The 11,042-nt window shown below is 34.4% G+C and overlaps 1 protein-coding gene across 1 annotated transcript in view; it reads left to right on the forward strand.

The window, feature by feature from the left end:
• The window catches only part of LOC129275226 (alpha-N-acetylgalactosaminide alpha-2,6-sialyltransferase 2-like), a 48,181-nt gene extending 45,853 nt beyond the window's left edge, over positions 1-2,328 (forward strand). Inside the window, exon 7 of the mRNA XM_054912020.2 lies at positions 681-2,328. Coding sequence (XP_054767995.2) covers positions 681-895 — 215 coding nt within the window. The 3' untranslated portion in view covers positions 896-2,328. The remainder of the gene's footprint in view (positions 1-680) is intronic.
• Positions 2,329-11,042: the final 8,714 nt, after the last annotated feature.

Consider the following 11,042-nt stretch of genomic DNA (forward strand, 5'->3'; position numbering starts at 1 on the left):
AAAGTAATGGCAATTCTTTGGATTTATAAAACATGATAATAAATGGTAATAATAAATGTGATTTGTAATGCGCCAAATCCACTCTGCAGAGTACCCAAGGCGTAGTAAAAGAGAGAGAGAGAGAGAATAGTACAAATACAAAGATAAATTAAAGAATAGGAAGTATTGAACAGATGCGTCTTAGGGTAGCGTTTAAATGTGTCAATAAAAGTGCAGTCATGGATAACCAGGGGAAGGTCATTCCAGTGAACAGGGCCAGCATGAGCAAAAGCCTGTGCCCCCCATGTCTTGGCAGATTTGGGAACAACTAAGAAACCAGAGTTGGATGAACGAAGGGACCTGACAGGAGTGTATTTGTTAATTAAATTAGTATTGTATTGTAGGCGCAGCTCATGGGGGGCAGATAATAGTATGTGAAGTAGCATACATGTAGAAGTGATGTCACAAAATTCGAACAAACAAGAAAATTTAAATCAGTGTAAAACTGTTTCTGTGTACAATGAATTGGTCATAATTATACCAAATATACATGTTTTAGATTGCTTTCTTTAATAATTCATCATAGATTATTACAAACTGAATAAACTTGCTCTGTATAAAAATGTACTTGTGATGTTGGTTGGTATTATTTTGTTGAAATCTTTTTATAATCCAGTGTTTTCTTTTCGTTATGTCATCAGGTGCCTTAGTAGTGATGCTAGCAGTCCACATTTGTGACGAGGTAACAATCTATGGGTTCGGTTACGACCAGCGCTTCACGCTACACTACTACGACAAGAACTTTGTAAACCACACCGACAAATCCACGGCCCTTCACGATATCGACAACGAGAGAGGGCTTTGGAACAAGCTGCACGAAGAGGGAGTTATCCGATTTTTCAAACGGGACTTATGACGGGAATAACAACTATTCTTGTTCATCTGTGTGTGGTTAGGAACAACGTTTCAAATTCCACTTTTAATGGGATCATCATCATCCTCTTACAAAATCAAGGCCCTTTCACAACATCAATAATAAGATGCAGCGGCTGTCAAAGTATCACAAGAGGGCGCTATCAGCTTCTCCAACATGGTCTTGAGAGAGGACGACCAAATATTTGCTCTCATCTTGTAACAACTCCTCACAGTGTTGTCTTATGTAATCCACCAACATGGGAATTCTGTGCTGTGTCATGTATAACAGTAAATTGCAAATATTCTATAATGGGTGATATGTCTTAAAGAATATTGTAATGGATACCTCTTGAAATACCAGGGAGGTGTTTCACAAAGATTTAAGTGTGATTTAGAGTCACACTTTAATGCTGACGCGTACATAATATGCAACGCGCAATCTTATTTGTTAATATGCAGTAGTGCACATCCTCTCGGCATGATCTTACCAATGCGGTCATGCCTTTCATAACGCAAGCAACTAGGCATTTAAATTTTGTAACCAGTGGACTATCAACCAATCAGATTGAAGGATTTCAGTAGCTTGTAACTGTTCTTGCAATTTTTTTCATTATAACCAGTTTTTTAAAAGGGCCCCAGAATTTTTCAGCTGCACTGCAATCAAATGAAGCAATAAATGGAGAGTAATTATTACATATTCTCCAACAGTCCATTGTCTCAGTAAATAGCAAATTAGCACTTCACAAATTAACATAATTTCAATGGTCACATTTTACACACCTTTAGAGGCTAATACACATCCAGCGTTTTAACATTTATCACAATTACATTTCTTTTACAAAATTTGTCTTGTGCCAAATATAGTACTAAATATACCACTTTAAAATGTTTGTACTTACATTCCATTATGAATATTGTATATGTATATGATGAAGTTCAATTAATGGAATGTATATGTTGTAGCATGTAGCTCAGGTAGCAAAGAAATATACAATGATGTAAAAGCATGACAATCTTTTTATAAACTCAATTGACCTGGATTAAGTATGTAGAGATTATCTCCTGCAGTAATTGTAATTTTACAATGATAGATTCACGAAGTTCACCGAAAGAAAGCAACGCTGAAATTTCAGCATTATGTAGCTAGCGATAGAGATATGAATGTTTTATGACATAAATGACATTGTATTACGTTCTCTGTTTATAAAGGTTTCCATGGCGAAGAAAGAGTGTAGTGGTTTAACGGTACACCATCTCTTCTTTCATAGGCATGTGTTGGTCCTGAAAAAGAAAGTGTTTGGATTTTCCTGAAAAGACTACTTAATCGTTGAAAATCAGAGCCATTTTTGCTTCATCTTTTGGCTGGAATATTACTCATTTTTTTCCCTCCTCTTTCTCAATTGTCAGCTTAGACCAAAAAATTAAGTGACCAGCAAAAAAAAATAAAGCGATTCATGTGCAGCAGCCCGCAGATCAAATTCAATGTACCCAGCTTTTGTTGTGCTATTAATCATTGAATATGCACAGAATTATTTTTAAAATTTTGCAATAAATGTATGGTGCAAATTGTGTTCCTATTCACTTGGTATAGACCACCAAAATAAGGTGCATATTTGTATGCTGTTATAAGTATGAACTTTATGATCTAGTTTTCATGTTTCCAGCTTGACACCAAACATATGAATTGGACAGTTTATAGTTAACCAAAGTCTACTACGTTATTATAAAGTGGGGCATTGAAGATATATTTGTATTTATTGCATCAACATTAAAATAGAGGTAGGTTAAATTGTGCTATGTAATCTATAATTTTGAGTCTCTCTCTTTCTGTTTCCCTCTCTCTCTTTCTGTCTCTTTCTCTCTTGCTCTGTCTCTAACGGTGCATATTTCCCTCTCTCTAACTGTCCCTATCAATCAACTGCTTTCTGTTTATCCATCTCTAAGCTTGTCTCCCCTTTACTTCATTTGTTCTCTCTATCTATTTAATTTCTCTTTCGCCCTCTGTCTCTGTATCTCTGTTTCTCTGTCTCTCTCTCTGTTTCATGCTGTCTCTCTATCTCTCTTTCTGTTTCTCCATCTCTATCCCCCTCTCTCTGTTTCTCCATCTCTATCTCCCTGTCTACATGACTCACATTCAGCACATACCCATGATTCATTACAAATGTGGTACCAATAGGAGAATAAACTTGCTTTTTGAAAATACCAACATTAAATCTTGATTTCACCAGAAGACTTAAGTAATTGGATATGAATGTATAACTTCATCTTTTAAAGCATTATGAATAATATCCTGTTTGATTAGGAAGGAAGTATTGTCCTCATTCTTTAAAAACAATATTTCATGTATCATGATGCACATAACAGATTTTGTAAAACTAGCTGGTTGCATTTATTGTTTCCATTTTATATTTTTGTAATTTTTTTTCAAGAGTAATATTGTGTTAATAACCAAAGTAATTATAGAAATTGGTGTACCATAGTGGAAAATGACTACATCATGTGCATTCTCAAAATATATTTAAAATTGTTTTTGCTTTGTTTTTTTTAACTTATGTTCATAATGTTATACTTAAATATGTATATGTACGTTGTGAGAATTGTTAAAGTAATGCTCCGCTTTGTCTTATTGACAATTTATAAGATGAGTCTTTGTAGGCTGTAGTTCATGAAAATGTTTGTGTTTGTTGTTATAACTCTTCTAGTATTTATCTGGGTGGTGTTTCATAAAGCTGTTCGTACGCTCGACTGGAACCTGTTCTTAGGTGCTAAATCAGTTACATAGGGATCATTTAGAACAAAAACTGGTCACCAGTTGTGCGTAAAGTCATTCGTAACTTACGAACAGCTTATGAAACGGGGCCCCTGAACCTGATATATTCTACAAAGGAGTTAATAAGTTCAGGGTCCTGTAACATAAATATTAGTCGATGCAATCAATCGTTAAAAACAAATGTTCTATAATCATTGCTAAGCTTTGTGTTACGGGTCCCTGATGAAGAAATATTGAAAATATGGTGCAAAGGGTTTTTTCTAAGGATGTGTAGCATGATATGAAGTTACCCATTTGTGTTCCTTTTCCAAGGTCTAGGGTCTCGTCTTTCAAAGGGTTGTGGTATATACAAATCAATCTTGCAATTGAAATGAATTTTCGTAGACTATTAAAAAGGAAGGAATTTTAGTTCAATTGCGATAGACTTGATTTGAATCCATCACAACTCTTTGTAAAACATGGCCCAGGTTTATCCATTTGTGATTGATTTCTCTAAATCTCACCCCCCCCCCCCCTCTTTGTTTTTAAATTGTTGCCCCTAAGAATAGATCGGGCTACCAGTAGCCACTTGTGACAGATCACCTATTGTAACAACGTCTGAATGCTTGATTGTCACCTGTGTCGATCAGTCACCACCTGCGATCTATCACCACTTCAGACTAATTTCCTACTAAGGATAGCTAGTGACGGTAATGTCTGAATGCAAACTTGATCACTGATGAACTGGGCGGAGCTTGGGTCGTGCGTGATACCTCACAATGCTCAATGCGCGGTTACTTGCAATGTAATGTATTACGCATCACCATGAACAGTATGCGTTTACTTGCAATGCAAAGGAGCTCCATGACATTTGCTCTGGTGACAATTGCTCTGATGGAAAATCTTCATGTTACGCCAAACATAAAACCTAACCTCAAAAACTTAATAAACCCTTATTCCTTATATTGACGTTATTCTGAACCAAAACTCCTAACTCTATCCCTATACACTCTGAGATATTAAGACCAGAGGAAAAGTCGCAGGAGCATATGTCGTGCCACCGTTGTAACTTGATATGCATCACAATAGACTGCAGGGGCTGAGGCAATGGGAGGGCTAGGTGGTCTTCACCCCTCCTCCACTTTTTTCCAAAACCGTGTAAAAAAACGTAAAAATTCCCATATGATTGTGATTTATTGCATGGTCAGCCCCCCCCCCCCCTCACTTTTTGGCTCAGCCCTCCACTTTCAAAAGTGTTGCACGGCCTCTGGACTATGCATTTCGTTGCATCATATTGAAGCATGTGGATGGATATTCATGCTCTGAAATATAGATTTACAGATCCCTTAATTAATGTTCATGGGATTAGAATCATTTTACGAAGAAGGATTTATCACCAAAAATAATATTTTTTGTTGTAACTGTTAGTTTTTGTCATGTTTTGTTACTGTTTAGTTGATAATTAGGATTGTCTTCCATATGTATGTTCTTGTTTTAGTTTATCTGTACACATTCATATAGATTATTGCCTTTATACATGGACATGCAGAATAAGTTTAGCTTTAATAACTTTCATCTTGCCCTTGGGATTTTAGTCTTTATTCAGTCAAACACATGTTTTGGTCTTATGCATATTTGAAATGTGTACATAGTATATATATATATGTTATGCCATCACAGTTCAACGATGATTGTTCCCTTGTCTGAATGACTACTTTGGAATTAACTACTCTTTGACCTGCAAAAACTTATTTGAAAACATTAGACATAAAATATTACACTTCATTGTTGTAAAATCTAAAATCTAACTGTAGTTAACATTTTAATATTTTGATAACTCTGGTTTTTTTTTTTTGTTAGGTTTCTTTCATATAAAAATATGCTGATGTGAAATTTTAAGTGACTATACCACCGATGTAGAATTACAAAATATTATGAATTGCTCCTTATCTGTAAAATAGTTAGCTAGATTAACAATAAGATATGATCAAAGATATATTGCTACACTTTAGAAAATATTTCATGTTGCATTATGGAAGGTAATGGTTTTACTATAAATGCTGCTTTTTAGGGCACCATTGTCCTATGTGTAATATTGCAAAATATTACCCTCTATATAATATTCACTTGTGTCTGAAATCTAACCATTTCACAATGTATTCAGTGTAAGTAATGTTATTATACATTAACTTGAAATGTATTTATTCATAGAAATGATGGAGGTAACATAAAATTATTATCTGAAATGATCTTGGTATTAAACATTGAAAAACTTATAATTCATTATACAACAAAATGAATGCAAAATGAAAACGACAAATGTTATTTTTGTGTGTGTAAAATAATAATTTCTGAAACACATTTATCTTGACTCAACCCAATTTATCTGCTGTATGCAATCATCAAATAATACATAATGAATTTGAACAGTTACGTTTTTATATTGTATTCTTTGTTTTTTTAGGAAATAGCCAGTGTCAAATGTTTTGAACAAAAGTTAAATCATATCAAGTGATATAATTTGTAAATATACAACTCAATGGAAAAAAAATCAAACTCAAACTGCTTTTTCAATCTTAGTTTAGGAGCTTGTACTTGTTATATTGTGTATACTTGGAATTTCAATCATGAGAATATTTGGTGGTCTTTATCCATTAATAGTATCCTTGTCTCAACTAACACTCGTTTTCCATCAAACAACAAGCACAGTATTTTGAAGATTGTTTCCAAAGACTATAAATTTGCCAAATTTTGATGATGAGAAGTGATTTAAACTTAAGTCTTTGTGCAGATCTTCTAAGATATATGAATATCTGTGCAAAGTATTGAATATTTTGGAGTTAGGATTAAATGTAGAAATAAATGATGACAATACATCAGTTTTTATCTCTTGTGAAAAGTACTCCTTGTTGACATTCCATGTCAGGTACTTGATTTTATATTGAAGTGCTTTAAAGTATAGACTTATTGTGTGACTAAAAAGATAAGCATTTTATATGCTGTTTATTGCGTTTCAACTTTTCTAAGGGGGAGGGGATTAGGGGTTATGATGGGGTTATAACATTAAAGTATTTGTAATGTTATGATTGGTATTTTAAGAATGACTGGTGTATGGTTATCTGCATATTTCAAATTCTGCTGATGTAATGAAACACACTCTTGACTTTCCATTCTAAGTTGTTCATATGATTCTGTGTAACTTCATGGACAGTTTTATGAAAGGACCCTCTGGGGAGGTTTCACTAATGTTCAAGTCCGACTTAAAGTAGCACTTCAGTTTGTAGTTTTGTGGGGTATCTATCACATCTTATTGGTCATCTTGACATAATGTTTTGATAACATTAATTGTTTGCTATATGCTTCATCTTTTATACAAAACTAGACAGCCTATTCTCTGATTCGTAATCGGAATAGTATCTCTTTATTCATCTTAATAATATAATTTCAACTCTTATTTTTCTCATTAGATATTTGTTAAAGAAATTATAAGGTATATTTTTATTGTAAATGATTTTGTTAGTTAATAGTGCTGCATCAAGCCAGCAAAAACCAAAGATTTTTTTTCTTCTGCAATTTGTTGAATTCAGTTGATTTAGTTTGTTTGTGAATGACCAGTATTTCATTACAAATAAATTGCACGATCTCAGGTTTGGAGTTCATGATTTTTATGATATGAGAATGAGTGAATTTGGATCTGATTTCCAAATACAGCTCCAAATGAATTCCAGTAGACTAACAGTTATGGATAAATATGTCACATTTGTTCTCTTTCTTTTCTATCAACACTGCAAATGCCATATCCATTTTGTAAAGAACTTTATCGTTTGTAAAATACTGTGCAACCATACTTGTTTTAAAAGCTAGTTGTAATAATAAAAAGGATATTATTGTTATAGATACACTTTAAAAATTCATTGCGCCCTACAATTCGACAAAATATTTATAGAATGCTGTATATATACAAATTTATACTGAAATGTACCTATATAGATCTATGTGTTTTAATTGTGATATAATTTTTTTGGAAAAAAAATCTTGATTGTTGTACACAAAGAAAATATGTGCATAATATGTTTATACTTATTTTTGCGAATCAGTATCTATACACCATTGCTAATAAAGCATTTCCGACCACGTTTCAAAATACAATGATTTTTTGTTTGATAATTGCATCAGGTGACTTGCAACAGATTGAATGTGCTTTTCTGTTCGGTATTTTATTGTTTTAGATTGAACAGAAGTGAATGAATGATTTTATTATAGTAGAGAGAAGGGAGCAGATTTTTTTAATTAGGTATAAATCTAACAGTACTTAATTTGAAGTAATATTGAAGAAATTCAAATACTCCATTTTAAAGGTGCTGATACAAAGGCCATGTTGTAAGGCCTCATTTGCAATGTACCTCTTCGGAAAAAGAAAAATATCTGCAAGGGGGGGTATTTTTCTTATTTCATGCAGGCTAAATGACACTTTTTTAATTGTATTGCACTTAGTAACAATTTACGAGAACTATTTTGGAGATTATGGGGCAAATAACCCTTTGTCTTTTCCCCCTGGTGCCTGCCTTTTCATTAGAAATACCACCTTTTTAATAGGAGTATTAACTTATTTTCATTTTTTTTTATTAGGCAACTGTATCCTCTCTGACTGTGATCCCCTTTTTGCCCCTCAGAAAATTATGGGGAAATATTTGCCCCCCCCCCCTTATGAAATTGGATATGTCCCTACGTACCCGGAATATCGGTTCCATGGCATTTGCTCTGGCGACAATTGCTCCACTGCCAATTCCAAACATTGGTGAAATGACCAACTACAACAATAGTGGATTTAACACTATATCCTATCCTAAACCTAACATAAAACCCTATTGCAACCCTAACTCTAACCCTATATCTTAGACGAAATAAAGCCTGTAGCAATTGTCGCCGGAGCAAATGTCATGTCACTAGAATATTATGCCCCCCCCCCGCATCGTCTAAATTTGTGGTTTACCAATGCCTATGAATATTCAGTTAATCAGCATTTCAGCTCGGTACAGTCTTTGATGGATGCAGTCAAATTCTTGTTTGTATGATCACGTGACCAGAATCCTGTTAACATGAAGCTACACTGACAAGGTTTAAAACCCTAACTAGGCCGGGCTCTTTTGGCTGTTCTGTGGCCGGGGGGGGGGGGGGGGGGTTGATTCAACCCCCCCCCCCCTGAGATCTCGGCCGCCGATCGCGCGAGCGCCGCAAAAATGTGCACGCTGGTAGTGTGCGATGTAATCTACAAGGCTGTATGGTAAAATTTTCCAAAATAATGAGATTTTATTTTATATGAATTAATTATGCTAATTTATGCATAAATCATACTTTTTGATATAATTAACTAAATAAAGCTCCTAGAATGCTAATTTTTGGTAAAATTATTCTTTGTAGCATTCTTAACAATGGCAATTGAAAAAATCTTCGGTTTGGAAATCAATTTCTTATGTATTTTATTGTTTTATGAATTTCTTATGTATTTCTTTGTTTTTCAACCTTTTGTTTTTCTTTGTTTTTTTCACCAGATTTATTGCACAACCTTTTTGAAGCATAATTATGCTAAAATCAATTGCTTTCAGCTGTTTAAAGTAAAAATAATCATATCTTTATGAATGAGACGAGAAAACTCAATTTGCATTGACTTTGTACACAAAATCACGTTTTGGAGCAATTTTTGGTCTGACATGCACTTACAAAAGTGTAATTTCGGAACCGCGTACCCGGGCGTCGTAAATTTGGTCTCAAAAGATGCGCGAGACTTAAAAGTATAAACCAAAGGTATAAACTCTGCGATTGGCGCGGTCAGAAAATTTCGCGCGGCGGAATGATCGCAGAAAATGTTGAGGGGGGGGGGGTTGATTCAACCCCCCCCCGGCCATTTTAGGGTTAAGCAGCATTTCGTTCTTTAGAAGTGAACCCAAAATTTCAACCATGCTTTTTCTACTCTTCCAGGAAAATGTACAAATGAATCTTTGGAAAGACGACTTTGTTTTGAATTTGACGGTAATTCATTTTTAAATTGTTTTGGAACTTTTTTGCGCAACCTGATGTATTGTATCTAAGAGTTTGAAGAAATTCCTGCTTAAAAGGTCCATGGATCAACGATATCATCTCTTTCCCCCCAAAGTAAATTATTTGTATTTTGATAAAGTTACTGTGATAGACCACCCCCCCCCCAAAAAAAAAAAAATAAAAAAAAAATTAATTCAAACTAGTCTTAAAGTAGAACTATATTGAAAATCGTAAAAATGGAGAATCATATATCAAATTAAAGGAGAAAATAAGGAGAACACGATGGTGTAAATCATTTATCATGGAGACCGATGGAACTCAGTTAATTGATAGTTTAAAGTTCTCTCTCTGAATGCTTCAAACACGCAGAATTACGTCCGCGAAATTGGGGATTTTTTATGACGTCACTTTCTGTACGAGAGGCGTGATTGGCTCTCCAACGTGAAGCTCCACTTGCATGCAAAACCTGTTGCGAGGGTACGTTTTCTCCACACTGACACTGAATACTTCGATCCCGAAATGAAAGAAAACCCAGAATTTTATCTAGATTTGGATTTTTAAATGGATGATTATGAAGATGAAGAGAATGATGATGAAGTTTCTAGCTCTAGAAAAACAAAGTGACGTGGATAGAGGTATACATTAGGGGAATTACACCGGTGATGATGAGAAGGACAATTCAACTTGCAAGCCGATTCGCTACCAACACATGCAGCTGATAGCTGCTCCGCGGGTCAAATCCATGAAAATGAATTCCATCACGACCACATCCAGACAGAGTCTCTTTCTTCTATCAACAACATAATGAGAATGAAAATAATGATATAACTGTACTTACAAACAAGTGAATATATCCGAACTTAGGCTGAAGGTAAATCAACTCAAGGAATAACAGCAGACGATGAATTTCACGTGGCTGGGAGATTTTCACTCGTTCTGTTAGATAAAATTTCTATCTCATTATTTTGACTAAATTACGAAACTCGGAGAATTAGTATTCTACATAAAAATTAAGTAACACCTGGTACTATTTTTTGAATTACGATAAAACCTTTTTGAAGCAAAGAAAATGAGGTGAATTAAAATTAGATATGAAAGATCATCCGCCTAGCTCGCATTCGATTGTAAACAATCAGCAAGGCGAGCACATAGAGTTGGATAAAGCTACGCTCCGACTCTATGGGCGAGCAAGCCACTGAAGTGGAGCAAGCTGGCCATGTGCTTTTGATTGTTTGTTTACAATCGCATGCGGCTAAGTGGATGATCCTTTATATCTTCTTTTAAATTACCTCAATTTCTTTGCTTCAAAAATATTTTATCGTAATTCAAAAAATAGTACCAGGTGTTACTTAATTTTTAT

The sequence above is a fragment of the Lytechinus pictus genome, chromosome 13 (assembly GCF_037042905.1).
Source record: "Lytechinus pictus isolate F3 Inbred chromosome 13, Lp3.0, whole genome shotgun sequence".
Lineage (NCBI taxonomy): Eukaryota > Metazoa > Echinodermata > Echinoidea > Temnopleuroida > Toxopneustidae > Lytechinus > Lytechinus pictus.